This window comes from Nomascus leucogenys, chromosome 16 (genome assembly GCF_006542625.1).
Source record: "Nomascus leucogenys isolate Asia chromosome 16, Asia_NLE_v1, whole genome shotgun sequence".
NCBI lineage: Eukaryota > Metazoa > Chordata > Mammalia > Primates > Hylobatidae > Nomascus > Nomascus leucogenys.
This window is the reverse complement of record NC_044396.1, coordinates 87,599,602-87,619,043: the sequence shown is the minus strand read 5'-3', so window position 1 is coordinate 87,619,043 and position 19,442 is coordinate 87,599,602. Positions and strand designations below refer to the sequence as shown.

Here is a 19,442-nt window from a genome sequence, read left to right as displayed (position 1 = left end):
GCTGCTTGCATACAGTAACTATGATATTTCCTAGTGTGTGAGCTTCCTCCTAGTCCTCCCAAAGCAATGAATCTCTCCAATAAACCCAGATAATATATTCAAATTCTCTGAATCTCAGATCCCAGCAAGGATCTGGGGCATTTTACTAGAGTGACTTTGCACAGAGCAGAGGAAACACTTAGTTTGAGAATTAACAGAACTGATTCTGACCTCATGCCACTCCACTGAGGGCAACCAAGCAGAATGGGGCTTATGGGATTAGAAGGTAAGGAGACTTCTGGTCCCAGTCCACTGACAGTGGGTTCAGTGGATTGTAAATCCACAATGTATGCTACTCCCCTCCCTGGTTCCTGAGTGCCTTGATGAAATACACACAATCAGCCACTTGTAGAATCACCATATTGATTTCCAAAGACAGAAATGAAAGAATCAGTGAATGGGTGATAAATGATCTGGAAAAGAGGGTCAATCATGTAAAAACAGGGTGTCCCATGCAAATGCAGAGCAGGCATTCAGCCAGGTAGTCAGGAGGACTCATTGCAGCAGATGCTAGAGCACCTTAATCCCCAGCAGTCTCCATGCAACTCAAGGTGCTCATCAGCAAAATGGCCACAGTGGCCAGGAGGGAAGTCATGCATTACTTCATAACAGGGACTCCCCTCAAAAAGGATCACTGGCTATTGACATGCTGTATGTCCAATATGCCAACAGCAGAGAGCCTTGATATGACAATATAATCTGGAAGGCCCACCAAGCCCTGACACCAAGCTGATAATATTTAGGATCCCTTTCATTATATGGGTAGTCAGGCACTTGCTGTTAACTTGGGCATATAATCCAGATAAAGCTTTGCCTTCCTTGTTTCCCTTCTACCTGTAAAATTCTTGGTGGATGCCCTGATTACTACCACTGTATGCTACAAAACACTCCTTCTGACCAAGCAGTGGTTCTGACCAACCCCCTTAACAACAAACTAAATAAGTGGGACAGTGGAATCCTGCTTGTGGGTTTCACTGCTCCTATCCTGCAGCCCATTACCAGATGGCCTTATTAGAGCGCGAACTAAGATATTAGCAAGGGTAGAGTACTTTCCTGCAAAATACACATAATTTCTGACCAACTGGCCAAATATAGGTTTTCATTTTCTCCTACTGCCAGAACAGATGAGTCAGATTGAAGACAACTGAAGTCATAATTTAAGATAGCAATGTTTAGTGAGTAATTAAAAAAACCAGGCCATGCACTGGAATCATTTCAAACACCTACTGAAATTCATTTTGAGGTTCTACCCTAAACAAGTAAAGGTATGGGAATCTGTATTTTTAAACAGTATCCCATACAAATCTGAAAGATGTCATGTTTTCCAATGCTGTTGAAAATATATGGGCACTGTTGTCAGAAAACCATGGTTTTATTAACCATGTTAATCAAAAACAAAAAATTTCTCAAATTAACCCAGATAATAGAGTTGGGTTCTCTGAATCTCAGTTTCCTTACATGTAAAATGAGGAAAATATTATCTCCCATCATTTTTCCAAGGATAACATGAAGGAATGCATGTAACATGTTTCACACAGTGCCTGACTCACAGCAGCAGTTCAATAAACAAATACTGGCCATTTGTATTATAAAAGCTATTATTTAGATAGCTTTTTTGTGAGGATGTTGGATTGTGTTTAAATCACCTGTGTTTAAAATATCACTGTTCAACATTTCACGGTATATGATCGCTCAGTGTGGATTTGGTTCTCAGTAATATAAATCTTTTAATAATGAGAAAACAACACGTCTTTAGAAAACAATGTAAGTGACACACATTATGATATGAGAAAATTCCTTTCAGAATTGGCATATTTAAGAAAATGATCAATAAAAATAACAGCATTTTTAGCTGGTTAAAAAACATGACTATTAATGTAAATACATCTAAGTAGAACAATTATGTGTTAGAACAATAAACAATTACTAAAACACTTAAAATCAATTTTAATAACATTCTAAAATGTACACAATATCAAATAAAAAACAAAAAGAAGAAATAAAAGCATATACATTATAAACTCAACTATACGTAAGGTCTGCACGGAAAAAAAGACTCCAAAAACACTAATCTAAAATGCAAACAGTAATGATGAGACTATAGATAGCTTTTATTTCTTTTCATGATATTTTTAATATTACCTTACTTCCTACAAGGTGACATATTACAACTGCAATCAAAACTTTAAGTATTATGCTTTTATTTAATGTATGACTATAAAGGTTACAGATGCAGGTTTAAGTTACTACATATTCTGAAGCTGACCAGAGTGACTCAAATTCTCTAAACAGTATCACAAATATATCCCCTTATGTAACTACGTATGAATACAGTGGATAATATAAGAGCACATAATATAACATGACTCACAACTTAGCCATTTTCTATAATTAATATTACCTTGGCCTTGTCTCTCATGGAACCTTTCCCAAGGATGGACATTTTTGTCAAGGTTTCTTCTTGTAAACGCTTCAGAGAATTCCCACGTGGACCCAAAAGTTTCCCCACAAAGTTGAACTAGGAAAAATAAACAACCAAATTTGTAGCATTTATATCTGAAAGTAATTTATTAATCTTGAACGTTAAGAAACAGTGTAGTGTGCTACACATCATTGATTAATGGCAAATATTTAAGCTCCTGCTACATGCATTAAAATATGATGTTTCCCACAAACCACATAAAACGGGGCTAAATGTAAAATAAAAAACCCTGATATATTTCTTTATATTTATTTCAGTGATGGCTATATTCCACAACTGTGAATGACGCTAATTTCCCAGAATTCCTTGGTTGCTAACCTAACAGTTTCAGCACACGTTAAATATCACCATGAATGAACACTTCTAGGATGAGAATGTAGGTGAGAAAAAATGACACCAGGTGTCTCTAACATGCACTAGACTGGACACTGTGGAATATCTGGTTCTTCTACCTGGTCAGCCCTTAGATCTGGTTATTCAATCAATGAGAGGACTGGCTTAAATGAGTTCTTCAGCATTCGGTGGCTGATGGAAGCTTTACAGTAAAATTTATTGCTTCTAAAATAAGTAGCTATGGGAATGTGGGCAACTTATTTAACCTTAGATGTCTGTGGTTCCTTATTTAACAAGCAGAATAGTAGTGAATTAATTAAGGGTATGCCTTCTGTAACCAGACTACCATGATTTAAAACCCAGCCTTTTCTGTTTGCCAGCTAAGTAACCCTGGGCAAATTACCCAACCTGTCTATACCTCAGTTTCTTCATCTGTAAAATAGGAATGACAACAAGACCTACCTTCATAGGCTGTTCTGAGGATTAAATAAGTCAATATAAATAAACTGTTTAAAACAATGCTTGCCAGATAACAGACACTCAATACACACATCTTGAATTAAAAAAAAATCAGGAATTTCACACAATTTTTAAAAGCCTTGCTATAATTAAGGTAAATCATGACTACTTCTTGCTTCCACATAGAAAATCGGCAGGGAGGAAGCGGTTCGCCTTGGCAAGATGCTTGATTACAAACTCACATAGCAGCCATTTCTTCCGTGATCCATGCCACTGCTGTGCTGCTGTTTCTAAGAGAAAATTGTTCCTCAATTTACCTAACTATGGCAATTGAAGTAATTTTCCTGAAATAAGTACTTAGCACTTTAAAAAATCTAAATGGCATTTTTTCCTTCCCACTTTTAATTTTATTGGTCTTCAACCAAAACTCAAATATATATTTTTAATCTTTGCATGTAATTATTTTTTTGCTTGTTAAAATGCCATTTTCAGTAAAATATTTTTAAATATAAAAGTTATATTTGCAGAGTTTACAAAGTCTAATACTACTACAGGGTGGAAAAAGTAGAGTAAATGGGGAGCAAGAATCAGGTGGGATTGGGTACTGACCCATACAATCCCACCTGATTCTAGCTCCCCATTTACTTTTATTATCTTTCTCAAAATTCTATTATTTGGACATTGGACATCCTGAGATGGACTGCTATCTCTAAATTTCTCTTTTATTATTTGTGTCTCTCTGTTTTACTTTCTGGAGAATTTAGCTACATTTCCTATATACCTATTGATTACTTCATTTTTGCTATCAAATGTTTAACTAGGAATAGGACTGTCTTATAGCTGTTTCTTCTTTATGGTGTTTTGTTTATACTTTGTGGAAACAATTAAATTTCTCATCCTTTCTGAAGATATTGATGACAGCAGCCTGTCCCCGCCTTGGAGTTTAAAGTATCTGCTTCTTCCAAGAATCTCCCCTTCCCCATTTTGTGAGCTGCTCTCTTTCTCTTTTATGGGATTTCCTCAGATGTCTGGTAATCCTCTAGTATCTGTTCTTAAAAATTCAGGATTGCTGACTGGAAGTTCTGTTTTCGTACATGGGACCTGGCAACAGTAGTCTTCACTGTAAATATGGCAGCTGAGTTATTTTATCAAGAGCTACTGAAATATCAGTATCTGTATTTCTTTTCACTTGGGCAAGGCACTTCCCTGAAGAGAAAGTCCTCAATCTCTTAGGAAGAGGTGTAAGCCCAGCTGCCAGAATACTGGGAATCCCATCACTAAGCACGCACAATTTTATTTAAAGGAAACAATTCCCTCATTTTCAGTGTGACATCTCACCCTCATCCTCAGTTGTATCTGTCTGTGTCTTGGAGCCTCACAGTTCTCCAATTCAACCTCTTCAGGAAACCTCTGGTCTTTTGCTAGAGTGTGGAGGGGCAGATGCCTGGTTTTATAAGATGAGAACATCTTGTGATCTAACTACTTCTTATACCTTTCAGCCAAGTCTACTCTTGTCAGTTCTGCTCCATAAATCCACCTTTACAGTAATCTCTACCTATAATTTCTGAGTGCTCTTGAGTTTTCCCACAGTAATGAACATGTTTCTGGTTGAATTCTTCCCTGCCTGCCAGCTCAGGTTCTGCCTTCTCTGGTTTCCATTACCATTTATTTATTTATTTCACAAGCACCAAAATTTTACAGACATCATTTGCCTGTTGTTGTCTCACTCTCCCATTCTTGTGATCTTCATAAATTTATGCCTTTTTATTTCATTTATATTTATTTTAATAGGTTTCAATAATGGAGCAAAAATAAATTTTGATAGTCATATTTATCTTGCATCTTAAGTGGTCAAATAGTTCCCAAGTGATAAACATTAAGAAGTTTTAGAAATCATCCAATCCAAACATCTAATTTTATATGGAAGAATCTGAAGTCCATAGAGAGATATGACTGATTAAAGGTCACTTGACAGCATTCTAGGTAAAAAGAAAAAGCATTTTATATGACTTTTATATACCTGTAGGGGTTTCTTTTTTCCACTTAACTTCTGTTGGTGTTTTGTTCACAAAAAGTACATAAATGAATACTGTGACAACCAGAAACACTTTTATTTTCTCTTCTTTTTCCTCTCAACTCTGTTCAACCATGTATCTCCCTAGTCAAGTTAGTTCTATCTCCTGAGTCAAATTAACCCTTCTGAGTCTCAGACTTTTCATCCACAAAACACAGACCATATTACCTACTGTGGGTGCAGGTTGCATGAATTAAATAAGAAAGTATATGAAAACCACCTACGAGAGCAGCCAGCAGACTGTGTATACTTGATGCCAAATTAGTAAGTAATAAATAGATGAATTTAACTGTTGTGGATATATACAATTTTATCTGAACAAGACCCACCTTCTGTGGAACTGCATCCCCTTCAGAACCTATGGCAAGTGGGACAAGGCTACCAAGGAGCCACCACACTCAAAATGGCATGACCTGGCCCAGGCCACCCAGATCGGCCAAGGAATTGGGCCTTTGACTGGAAGTCAAGGGATTCTGAAATTTAGAATGAATTATGTGGATGCTGAATGTCCTGAGAGCTGAGTGACAATCATGGTAATGTGCTTGGCTGCTCCGGCAGGTTCTCAAACTGAAGGGAGGTGTTGCATCACCTCCCCGTGGGACATCTGGAAATATTTAGCATGTTTATTTGGTTGTCACAATGACTAGGGTCACTACTGGGACTTAGGGGCAAAGGCCTATGTCAGACATCAGAAACAGATGGCCCTGCCCTTCACAAGCGTCCTGTTTAAAATGTCAGTTGTGGCCCAGGTAAGAAATACTGCTAGAGGGAAAAGCCACAATTTCTTAGGCTTAAAGCCCTTATTACTGTCTTCTCAGTTTGCAAGTTCAATTCTTCCATGCATTCTAGAGGACACCCTAAGGTAGGTTTTTTTTGTTGTTTTTCTTTTTTTTTAAGAAAAAATCCTTCAAGCTAGTCATAGTCGGTATTCGCAACAAGAAAAGGCCTAACCAATAGATGGACTGAGTATGTATTTTGGACTTTCTGGATGATATAAATAACAAACAACGAAAGCGGCATAGTTGTCTTATTTGCCATTAGTCCCATAACACCTCCTGATGTCCCACTTGCTATGGGTTCTGAAGGGGTGTCATCATACAGTGTCCCCATCTTATCAGCAATGTGAACACAGTGGTTTCTTAGCATTTCTAGTCTTCGGTTTCAATTTACCAGGTGTGGCTTACAAAAGTCATTACATTTCAGGGTCATTATGAAGAATAAAATATCAGATAAAGTGCTAAGCACGGTGACAATGTTGAATTTTACCTGAGCAGCCCTGTGCACCTGAAAACAGTGATGATTACGAAATCTCCCCACCCTTTCGTGTTTCTGGAAAGTGCTTGTTGCAAAGGCCCACTCTTACCCACATGACTTACGTAAGACTCACAGAGGATCCTTTATTTACCTACAGCAAGGACAGACACAAACCCTCAAAATTCCCATTATTTTGCCGCTTAAAAATTAGCTGAACTGTTTGTTTCCACTGGTCAATCAGAAAAAGACATATATCCTGAGTTAGTTAAACTTTAGTTCCACTTCTCTCCTTTGTCCAGACCCCTGAACTTAGACCCATCCTCAGTCTGAACCAGCAGACAAGCTCTACCCAAAAGCCCCTTTGGGAAACAGGCCAAGCTCAGGGTAGTGTTCTCTGATCACTGTCCCATCCTGCCACTACCACCCATTCACCCCACTGCCCCACACCGTTCTGGCCTCAATCACTTCACCCATGAAAGGGTGAAGTTTCTGCCTGACTTCTGAGATGTAACTTACAGTTCTCATGGTCAGTGCTTTCTCCCTTTTTAATATCCCCTCTCCCTGTTGCCAATAGTCCCTTCCTGTGCTCTTGCAGTCACCTTTTCAAATAAAGTCTCCCCTTACCCATGTCTTGATTTGTTTTTTATTTTAAAAACTACATCTGCAAGACAGTAAGAAATAAGAAAATACATTTTAATATTCATTTGTATAAATAACCTCATTTGTCCATTAATACATATTCATTTATTATTAATATTAATATTCATTAATAATTTTATTTGTTCACTTACATGGAAATTATTTTACAAATTTACAAATTATCATTCCTAAGACACTCATAATTTTTCTCCAGATGTCAATTATTGTGTCTCTCACAGACACACATGTTACATTTTTAAACACAAGCCATCCAAAGTCCCATTATTTTCTCCATTAAAGATTAGCCGAACTGCTTGTTTCCACTAATCAGGAAAAGTCACATACCCTGAGTTGGTTTTCAAGTGATTATGAAGATGGTATAACAACATATAGTAAGTATATCTGAGTTTCACTGCATGATGTATAAGCTACAATAATTATATTATTCACTGGTAAAGACCAAGTGCCTTTCTGAACTAGCTTTAATTGATCTAAACTATATTTGTGACATGACACTGTTCCTTGGGGAGCAATTATAGTTAAGCTGTCATTTCATAAACAACTAAATCTCAAGAACCTGTCATGGTCTCCATTAAAAGGTTTCCCGTAACTGAGTGCTCACCGAAAAGCTGATGAGTATCATAAAGGAATACCTTACCCACCTCTAACACAACACTCAACACTGAACTTGGAAACTCCGCCACCATAGCTTCAAACATGCTCTTCTTCCAGAGTCCCTTAGCCCAGCAAATGGTGCCACTGTCTTTGCGGCAGCTGAAGCCTGAAGCCTGCCACCTACTGCATGAGGGCACTGACTAGGCCTGTGTGTTCACTGCTTTATCTCTCCAACATGAATAGAGAGGGCGTTTAATACATGTTAATGATCTAATTAGTTATATGTTAATGATTTTACCTCCTAAACATCTCTTACATCTGTCCATTTTCTTCAGTCCTACCACAACCATCCTAGTCTAGGCCCTCATCTCCTCTCCTTGGACCACTGTAGAGTCCTTTCTCTGTATCCACTTCTATCTCCTTCAATTAACAGAAAGGTCTTTTTAAAACACAAGTTGCCCATATTACATCTCTGCTTAAAATACAACGATGTGACTGTCCTGCGAACCTGAGTGCCAATGTTTTGCTACTGCTGTGAAAAGCCCTTCCCAAGCATGCTAGCTCTGGCTCACCTCTCTAGCCTCACCACATTTCTCCTTTTAATTTTAGCCATTCTGGATTTCTTTCAGCTTCTCAAAACTGCTATGCTCCAAGAACTGCACATTCAGTTCAGACGTACACAGTTGGAAGGAACGTCACATCCACCCTTTAAACAATTAAAAAGAAAAAAAACAACTGGACAGAAAGCAAATCAACACTGAAGTCCCTGGGCAAAAATTATTTCTCCCTGTAGGTATCTCTGTCCAGGCATCTACAGGGAGGAATAAATCTCAAGCATTTGCTCATCTGGGGTAGGCTAGCATGAGAGTATGAAGCCCTGGAAACCACCCAATTAGAAAAGTTGAAACCTTCTTAAAAGCTTTTTCTGCAAAAAAATCCCTCCTAGGCACTCACAGGCCCCCAGGCACTCACAGAGAAAGTTAAAGAGAATAAAGAAACCACTTCCCCTGGGGAGCTAGTAGGGGATAAGGGATTGGTGAAATCTGCCCAGACCCACCTATCCTATGTCCTTCTCCTGAACAAAAGCCTAATCTTCAGGAGGAATCGGTATTTAAGGCACCATCTTAGAAGCAGGGACCACGCCCTCGCCATACAGTAAACCTGCCGGTGCCTTGACCTTGGACTTCCCAGCCTCCAGAACTGTGAGAACATAAATTTCTGTGCTTTATACATTCCCCAGTCTCAAATATTCTATGGCAGCAGCACAAATGGACTGGGATACCCTCTGGTATTTAAAAAGAAAAGTCACATTCTGCAAACTTAAATGACCCATAGGATAAAAAAAGAAAATTTCTAATATAGCATTTTGCAATTGAGTTAAACTTCTTGACCCAACACACATATAAATATATAATAACTATTCTATCCCATAAAGACCATAATGTTATATTCAATTAAAGACATCAAAACTTTTTTCAGAACAAACTATATTCTACAGAAATTATGAGTCCCTATTTGCAAGTAACAGGTATAAACTACATGATTTTCATACAACCTTAACTGACTTGGCAATGAGAAAATTAGGGACAGAAAAGTTCCACTTTAAGGCTATCTTGGTTATCCACTACAACATAACAAACTACTTTCAAATTGAATGGTCTTGAAAAATAACCATCTTATTTATTTGCTCACAATTCAGCAACTTTGGCACTGTTGGGGGCAGACAGGCTCATGAGTTAGTGGTGGCTGTCAGCAGGGACCTCGGTTCCTGCTGGTTCACCTGAATATCTTAAGCTTCCACTTACCATGGTAGCCTCAGCGTGACAGGCTTGTGCCTGGTGTCTGATTTCCAAGATGAGAAAAGCAGAAGCTAGAAGTCTGTCTTAAAGCTCAGGCTTGGAACTGGCATTGCGTCAGTTCTGCTGCATGCAATCAGGTAAGCAAGATGCAGAGTCAGACAAACTCCGGGAAGGGCACCATGCAGGACCTTAAGGCTTGCATGTGTGGCCATGGGGGCAGAGCACAATATATACACTACACCACTGATAAAAATGACAAAGCAGTCACTGATCAAAAAGTCAAATTTTAATACCCTCAAAGATTATGGTCTTTTCTAAGGCCTGCCAGTCGCCTTCTTTTTCCTAAGTTGGGAAGCAAGGTGGTGATTCCTCTGAGTGCAGAAACCCTGTCTTACTCATCTTTGTACCTCAATGACTGTCTAGAACAGCACATATAACTTATGACAGGCAAGCAATATTTCATGCAAACAAAAGTGAATGACAAATGCCAACTGAAATTAATGCCCAAAAAGTATTAATCACTACCCAAGATGCTAATTAAAACAAAACCTAGAATATATCACACAGGGAGATGAAAGGAAGCACATTTTTGGTATATGGGGTCTAACTGGCCAACAAGGACTTGTAATTGAGCTTAAATTCTAAGTGTTTGTTTAAAAATGTTAAAAAAGACACCTGAGAAGAACTGTAAAATAAAAGATATTAGTATTAGATAAACAATGTAAATTTATTTCTCTAGAGGTGGGTCTAAAGTGGAAAGTAAAAAGGAGGATATAAAGAATTTTTAAAAAAAATGTTTGGATACAGTACAAGTCGAGTACAGACAGTTCTCGACTTACAATGGTTCAACTTAGGATTTTTTGACTTTATGATGGTGTGAAAGCAAAACACGTGCAGTAGGAAACTTTATTTCCAGTATCCATACAACCATTCTGGTTTTTCAATTTCAGTTCAATATTTGATAAATTATATGAGATATCCAAGACTTCATTATAAAGCAGGCTTTGTGTTAAATGATTTTGCCCAACTATAGGCTAATGTTGAGTGTTCCGAGCATATTTAAGGTAGGCTAGGCTAAGCTTTGATGTTCAGTAGCTTAGGTGTGTCAAATACATTTTTGACTTACAATATTTTTAACCTACAAGGGGCTTATTGGGACAAAACCCCATTGTAAGTGAGGATCGGTATATATCTCAAATCAGTTTAACAGCTAAGAAACTGTGAGAAAGAAAGAAGGCCATAAAGCAGGTCCATCAGTACATTCCATGGTGACAGCAAATGTAAATACTACCTATAGGTTATTACCTCAAATATTTCACAGTCTTAAGTTAGGCAATGTAAGAATTATCCCCACCCACATTTACACCTTTGTTCCTTCAATGGGTACTGTGTGTGCATACACACACATATTTATCTATCTAAAAATCGTATGCTTGTTCTATCACTGGTTAATACTGCAATACTTATCTAGGCCAAGAGATTCATCATTAACACTACTATACGTAGAGAAATAGTTCCAACTGAGAAGACTGTTCTTGTCATATCCAACTGGATCATAGTTGTTTTTAATCTTTTTATAAGGCTGAGTTGTACTAGGCACAAAAGAAGGATCAGTTCTCTGGTTTTCTCACTAATTTAGATTGTATTTATCTACAACCTTTAATTAACAGTGTCTTTTGCAGTAATATTTGCCCACTGGAGGACATGTTTAATTAAAACTAGCTAATATAATCCATAAATCTGCAACCAGGCACATATAAATAGCTGTATGCCCCAGTACACTGAAAGCAAATGAATTAATAAATGGTGTTTTGCTTTCACGCCATCATAAAGTAAAAAAATCCTGAGTTGAACCAATGTAAATCGAGAACTGTCTGTATCTTGTACTGTATCTAAACATTTTTTAAAAAGTTCTTTATATCCTCCTTTTTACATTCTACCTCAGATCCACATCTAGCAAAATAAATTTACATTGTTTATCTAATACTAATACCCTTGTGAGATCTGCATTGTGGAATAGCCCCTTTCACTTCAGGATACTGTCTCCAAGTGCATATAACTGGACTTAGATGAATCATGTAAGGGTAATGTATTAACCCATGCACTAAATATTAACAAAGTTTAATTTCTTAAGCACATAGGCGCTGGAGTCAGACTTCCAGGATTCAAGTGCCTGATACTAAGTAACTTTTAGCAAGTTACTCAACTTCTCTGTTCTTCCATTTTTTTTTATATGTCAACAGGAAATAATAATGTCTACCTCACGTTATAAAGACTAGATGAGTTAATACTAAAGTGCTTAGAATAATGCCTCGCACACAGAAAACCACTCCGTGTGTGTACACACACATAAACAGAAGTCTACACATAAATAGAAGTTCTACTGTATTTTCCCAGCACACAAATGTATTAGAAAGCATGCACCCCTCTTTGGAGAACACCACTCAAGCACTTGCTTTCTATACTTTACTGGGGAGAACAAAAGCTGTCAAAGAACATCTTTAGTTTATAATCTACACTTACCTATTTCCTGCCCAAGGACAAAAATACAAAGGGAGAACAAACAAGGTTTATTTTCCCTTTATTCTCTTGAAAGAACAGATCAATACTTTTATTAGCTCCATGGGACATTTTAAGTTTAATAACCTGACCACTAACACAATGATTACTTAAATAAATCCCCATTCTTGGTATTCAGGATTCTGATCTCATTTGAATTATATCAGTGTAGTAAATGCCAAACTCTAAGCAATAGTAAACCTAACAATGGACTTGGGACCATGGCATTCACATGAAATAGAGTAGCCTCCTCAGAAACAAAACACTTGTTTCTTAGCATAGTTGCTAACTGAGTCAAGCTTTGCATTACTGATAATCATTTTCAAGATTCTGATAATCACCCCTGAAAATAACAATCACTTTTTACGTGGGCATTTTAATGTCCTAAGAGTAAGTCATTCCAAACTTGTGTTTAGGTGTTTGTTTATTTCAATATCACAGATATTTCAGGATTCTCTTCTAGATATATACAATTCCATGCCCAAGTAAAGCACTGAAGGCATTCCAGAATATATTCCTTACGATTTAAACGAATGTTATGATCCACCATTCCCCATAATGACATCATTCTAGCCCAATAGTTATTCTACCCTTCTCCCTCATGTCTGTTAATGTCCTGAATTTATTCTTAAAGACTAAATTTAATTTCATCCATAATTATTTCTATAGAAATAACTCTCCATCACGCCTTTAAATTCTATGCTGTGCCTCTACCTTTGTAATATTAATTCAATCTTTATCCTATATTATTTAGTAAAATTTATCGTTTCCCCTATTAGATTATGAATTACTTGAGAGCAAGTAGGACCAACATTTAATTAAGCATTTTTCCTATATAATGGTTTCTCAATAAATACTTATGGAGTTAAAACTTATTTTTCTCCAAATTGAATGGCACTATTCAATAAGGTTTTTATTGATTTTTTTGTTGTTGTTGCAGAGATTACTATAATATATTAAAGCTATAAATACTATTATTTAAATATATTAATTTTCCAACTACAGATCACTAGGTATTATTAGCAGTGGTTGAGATTATTTGGTATTGCTCCGTTGACTGTAATTTTAACCTAATATCTATTTCGAAATGATAAACAGCCCAACTTATTTAGATGTTAATAATTCTAGAGATCAATGAAGTGTACAAGTAACTTTTCCAGAATATAATATGAGCAAAATAAACACAGACACACACACACATGCAAGTAATATACAATCTGAAATAAGCTATCTTATATACTTGCTATCTGCATTTGCTCAAGGGTGGATATTCCAGGAGGAGGTGTGTGGAGGACAAGCTATGAAGCCCAGAAACATGAAACCGTTAATTCAGAAAACCCCAGACTGCAAAAGTCAGGCTACAAGTGGGGAGAACGAAAGAAAGATTTAAAATCAAAGGCAAGAAACTGATACAGCAAAGAGTCTACTGCAATAGATAGGGTAAGGGGTGATAGTGTTCTAAATTAAGGAATGAAATCAAATGTAAAGAGAGATGATAATTAATTTAGAAAGTAAATGAATGGTATCTGAAGGTTGGAGGCAAGCAGGTCAATGAGGGAGAAGAGTGTGGACAAAAATTATGTTCTGGTATCTGGCATGGGTACTCAAATACACTGTATTGTCTGTCATTTACTCCAGTAAACAACGCAGGAAAAAGTCAAGGTTGGCCAAGAAGAGGAGGTATGAAGTTCAGATATGGACATGGCAAATCTCTAAGATGTCTGTGGGATACCCAAGTGGAAGTGTTCAGTGGCCATTTGGTCTAACAGTCAGAACAGAGACAGGTGACACACCCAGTGCCAGAAAGCACAGGTCAGGCTGGCTCATAAGCCCGACTTCTTTCTCTATAACCGTGATTCTCAATCTGCCTTTGTATTATGTGTCCATTTTTCATGTAATTACATATTATTTCTTTTAATGGAAATTTATAGTTCAGTCTATGGCATGAATTTTTACCATTTTCCTCCAAAAGACTGCATCCTAGAAAAGAGGGATTATGTTCTGTTCATATTTCCTATCTCCAATACCAGTATAGTCATGCAATTTTCAGTTGGTCCAATTTGGTGATCCTTATGGAGCCCAGAGCCAAAATAATCAGTATAGTAATATCCAAGATATATAAGCCCAGCAGTATATTGCTAAACCACTAAAAATACTTTTACTTTTCGGTTCAGCAATAGACATAGAGATGTATCCTCTATGATGCACCCTCAAAGTAAGCAGAGATGTAATTAAAGAGTTAAATATAACAAAATTCATCAGACACTTTAATTTCTTTTCTTTTTTCTTTTTTCTTTTTTTTTGAGATGGAGTCTCGCTCTGTCCCCCCAGGCTGGAGTGCAGTGGCGTGATCTCCGCTCACTGCAAGCTCCGCCTCCCAGGTTCATGCCATTCTCCAGCCTCAGCCTCCGGAGTAGCTGGGACTACAGGCGCCTGCCACCGCGCCGCCTGGCTAATTTTTTTTGTATTTTTAGTAGAGACGGAGTTTCACCGTGGTCTTAATCTCCTGACCTCGTGATCTGCCCGCCTCAGCCTCCCAAAGTGCTGGGATTACAGGCATGAGCCACCGCACCCAGCCCAGACACTTTAATTTCTAAATTTACTGCTTTGTGACCAACGTACACGTAATAGACTGTTTCTAGTCTTTCATATGTAATAAAAATTTTAAGGGGCCTATACGTAAGGATTATAATCAAATTTTTAATTATTCATTGGCTCAGGAAAATAACACCAATGCTGATAATATGTCCCCAAACAATATCACTAGATTATTTCAGGAACCCCTCAATATATGCCTGGCTGTTTTTGGATTTCACTTAACAAACTTAAGTTCAAGTGTTGCTTTCTGCCTCAATAATCAAGCACTGTAAGGAGAACAAATGTTAAGATTTAAATTCCCTCCACAATACACCTGAAATGCTGTCATATTTGTAAATACCAACCTAAATAACTTCCCCAATTCTCACAGACAGGGGCTGTGTCACAAGACCCAAGTCCAGAGGGTCCTGTCCTCTGAGAACAGGACAAATGTAGCTTCTGAAGATTTACTCCTCCTGCTGCCGCTTACCGGTTCTCTTCCTTCCAGTTCCCACTACAAGATGTGGGTTGACAAAATGAGGAAGTAGAAGGGAACCACCCATCATAAAACAATGGCCATTATGGGCCAATCAGTTTCTCTAAATTTATATAATCCATAGTGGCCTTTCTACTTTATCATAGGCCCAAGATTTAATGAATACTAGGAGTGACTCATAGTAACTAAATGTATCCTTAAGTGATTATTTTTAATATCAGACTGCCTTGATGTCAACAAGATTCAAAATCCCAACTAGCCAGCTGCTATGGTTTCAACGTTTCCCCTCCAATTCATGTTGAAAATGGCCACTGTGGGGGTGTGGGGGTAATTAAGAGGTGGGGCCTTTTGGGAAGTGCTGAAGTCATGAGGACTCTGCCCCCATGAATGGATTCAAGCCTTTTAAAAGGGCTAAGGTAATTAGCTGAGGCGCTTTTCGCTCTTCCGCCTTTTACTATGCGAGGAGGCAGCAAGAGGGCCCCCACCACACACCAAATGCAGGTGGCTTGATCTTAGATTTCCCAGCCTCCAGAAACATAATAAATTTCTGTTCTTTATAAATGACCCAGTCTCAGTATTTTGCTATAGCAGCACAATGGTCTAAGACAACCAAATTAGTTTTGGCACTGTGGATACAAAAAACTAGCCTACATGTACATTATCACTTTATTTCTAGAGGTAAATTATCAAGTGAACATCAAAAATCATTTTCACATAAATTATCTGAAAAAATATTATATCTCTGAAAATCAATCAGGAGCAACAAAAATGGCAACATTTAACATATGACTGTAAAATATTTACCATGCTAGGAAATCTGTAAATCCATGATGATTTCCATGGAATAGGCTTCTACCAAGTAGTAATTTAAGGGGTTTTAAATTGTCTATGACATACTATGCTACAAGGTAAGAATGCAAGCTCACTTCAAAAAAGAAAGTTTCCCTGAAACTCCAGAAACAGACATGTTTTATCTCTCAAAGACCCTTGACCTAACCATTTATATGAAGAGAACAAATATATCACATTCCCAACATTCAGATTCTAGAAAAACTTTTAACATAAGAAACTTTTGCTGGTTATAAGACAAAGTTACTGCAAATAGTATGTACACAGATTAGAATGCTTAGAGGCTAAAAGAACAATTATCAAATTAATAAATTTAATAAACCTAATTTAAACTTACAGACTGAACATAGCACACTAAACCTTGAAAATCAAAATCACAGTACAAAAACGCCTCCTGAGTAAAAACCTCAGGCACATTTTTCCCAAAAAATGGAAAATTTTTTTATCTTAATAAAGGTTACACCAAGTTATTAAAACATTCATGTACAGAAACCTGTAAAGTAGAAAAATATCACAAAACCCTATCCTCCAGAAAATAACTGCTATTAAGATTCTGATTCGCTTTTTCAAATAATTCTCCAACTTGAATCTTGGATTTTCTGTATCTTGACTTTTCTTTTTTCATTTAATAATATAGCATAGACACTTAAAACAGAGCATTATGCATAGAGATATAATGTATTTAATGTCATATTACAACTCACTTTTTAAAATGGTCCATAAACATTCTTTCACTCCAGCATGACTATGCATGTGGCATTTCCTCTCCTGAAATAGTTTGCCATCATTAAGCATCTGGAGAAGCCTCATCATCTAAAACAGTTCAAATGTCATTCTCTACTTTAACTTCGCAGGACCTCTGGCCAATGCCACCCGCACTCTGCTCCCTTACAACTTCATTTATGTCTTCTATAAACATCTGTCTAGTCAAATAAAACGGCTTGTAATTTCCCAAATGCCTTCTGAGCTTCAATACGGTGCTCCTCTGTCACCACCCTTCAATTTCACCATCTCACTTCTGATCCCAGCCAGCCAGCCTCTTTAGAGACAACCTCCTTAGAGCAGCCTTCCCTGAGCCTATCACCAGGATCCTCCTCTCTGTCCTTTCAGGGCACCTGTATTATTAATATTAACTTATTCATCTGCATTCACCACAAAAACTGGCAGTTTTTTGAGCCCAAAGACCATGACTTAATCACTTCGATTTTCCCAGAACAATGTCTGGCTCAGAGAAGGCCCTCAGTAAATGCTAGGTATAGACAGAACCGGATCCACTGACGGATGAACCAGTGAATAAAAAAAAAATGTAAACCCTAAACCGTAATGTATCTGTAGGTCCTCAAAGACAGAGTACCTTGTTCCAATGTTGATTTGGGGTTTACACTGACCATGTTCCGAGCTGGCGCTGATCAGCACCAAAGGTTAAGGTTTATCTGCAAAAAACCCATGGAGAACAATTTCCACAGCTTCTTAAAAAACTTCTAAAAAAAATCATAAAACAGCATTTAGAATTTCACCCTTTATAAGCTCAGATACATAACTCAAGAGAGTGAATATACATTAAGGTCTGAACACTAAATCATTCATGTGTCCAATGCTGTGCCATTGAAAGAGTGTTGAAAATGGTTCATTAACAGAAGAGAAATTATTCAATTAATTGAAATCACTTTATCAGATGGAGTTTCACAAACAGTAGTTCTCTCTTGCCCCAGAAGCTGGAAGTGTACCATCAGCATTAATTCCACACTACACTATTCTCTACTCACAGCTATTCCAGCTATTTCGTTTCCTCCAGTTCATTCTATTAACTGACACAAGCATGAAAGCTTCTTTGGCTGGCTTGAAACTTGTATGCTCCATTATGCTAAGCAGAAATATTGTTTTTCAGTATCCTGAAAGCAGTAACTTCTAAATGGTCTACTTCAGACATTGTAAGTACTTGAAATGAACTCTAATCTCAAACACAGAAATTATAATTTTTAAATTAAATTTTAATTATAATTTAAATTTATAGTTTTTCTTTCCTTACCTCAAAGCTGACAATGAAAAACAATACTTGAGATTTTATTTCATATACTTTATTGATGTTGTGAGTCAATAATGATGTGAACACATTCTGAGAAATGCATTGTCAGGTGATTTCCTCATTGTGCAAACTTCAAAGAGTACACTTACGTAAACCTAGACGGCATATCCTACTGTATACCTAGGCTATATGGTATAGCCTATTGTTCCTAGGCTACAAACCTGTACCTCATGCTCCTGTATTAAGTACTATAAGCAATTGTCACACAATAGTAAATATTTATATTTCTAAACATAGAAAAGGTACAGCAAAAATACAGTGTTATAATCGTATGGGACCACCATCATACATGCAGTCCATCATTGACTGAAATCACTATGCAGCACATGACTGCACTTTATTTTATTTCATTTACAAACTTGGAGACAACAAAGTATTAGTTTCAGGTTCATCATCATCAACTAGACTATGAACTACTTAAAGCAGGGTCTATAATCTGGTCATCTTTCTATCTATTGCATATTAAGTATACAGAGCATATTGAGCATAAAGAACCAATATACAAAGGTTTCCACCAGTCATGTTTTGTTTGAGTAACGAGTCTGTCTATGAAATGTTCATAATGTAATTTTCTGTTTACAAGACACATATATTCCCCCGAGTTCTGCAGGTATGGCTGAGTACATTCCTAACGGGCTGCCCACCTATAAATATCAACTGTAAACTCCTAAACTCACAGCAAAATATAAAAGTTAACTATCTGAAGTGCTGAAGACTGATCGAAAACAGGCGGATTCTGAAAGAAAGTTATGACTTCAGCAAAGGAAATACCCTGGGGTGAATTTACTCATTTTAGAGCTTTTGGCCTTAGTGGCAGAGATTGAGAAAACCATAGTGCTGAAATCTGAGGGAGGAATACTAGAAAAGTTAGTCAGAGTTGCAGATAACCAAATATTATTCATAAAATCTTCTGAAATCTCTGGCTGGCCTCTGAATCATGTGACAAAAATTAAACACAAAAAGCCAAACTAAGGAAAGAAATGAACTGAGACTTGAACTCCTACCCAATAGGCACAGTTTATACCCTGAATCCAACCAAGTTAATTAGCTGCTAAAACAAAAATATCAAAATTCTTCCGCGAAAGTAACAGAATCCAAGGTTTCTACAATGTACATTCACAATAGCCAGCATACAATCCAAAATTACTCAAAATGCAAAGGACTGAAGCAATGACTCTTCA

General features: G+C 37.1%; 1 protein-coding gene across 5 annotated transcripts in view; it reads right to left on the bottom strand.

Annotated features, from left to right (window-relative positions):
- KHDRBS3 (KH RNA binding domain containing, signal transduction associated 3) overlaps positions 1–19,442 on the bottom strand; it is a 198,097-nt gene that overhangs the window by 111,768 nt on the left and 66,887 nt on the right. For all 5 annotated transcript variants that reach the window (XM_030795399.1, XM_030795394.1, XM_030795395.1 and 2 more), the window contains one exon: positions 2,441–2,557. In XM_030795399.1, the coding sequence (XP_030651259.1) occupies positions 2,441–2,557 (117 nt within the window). The remainder of the gene's footprint in view (positions 1–2,440; positions 2,558–19,442) is intronic.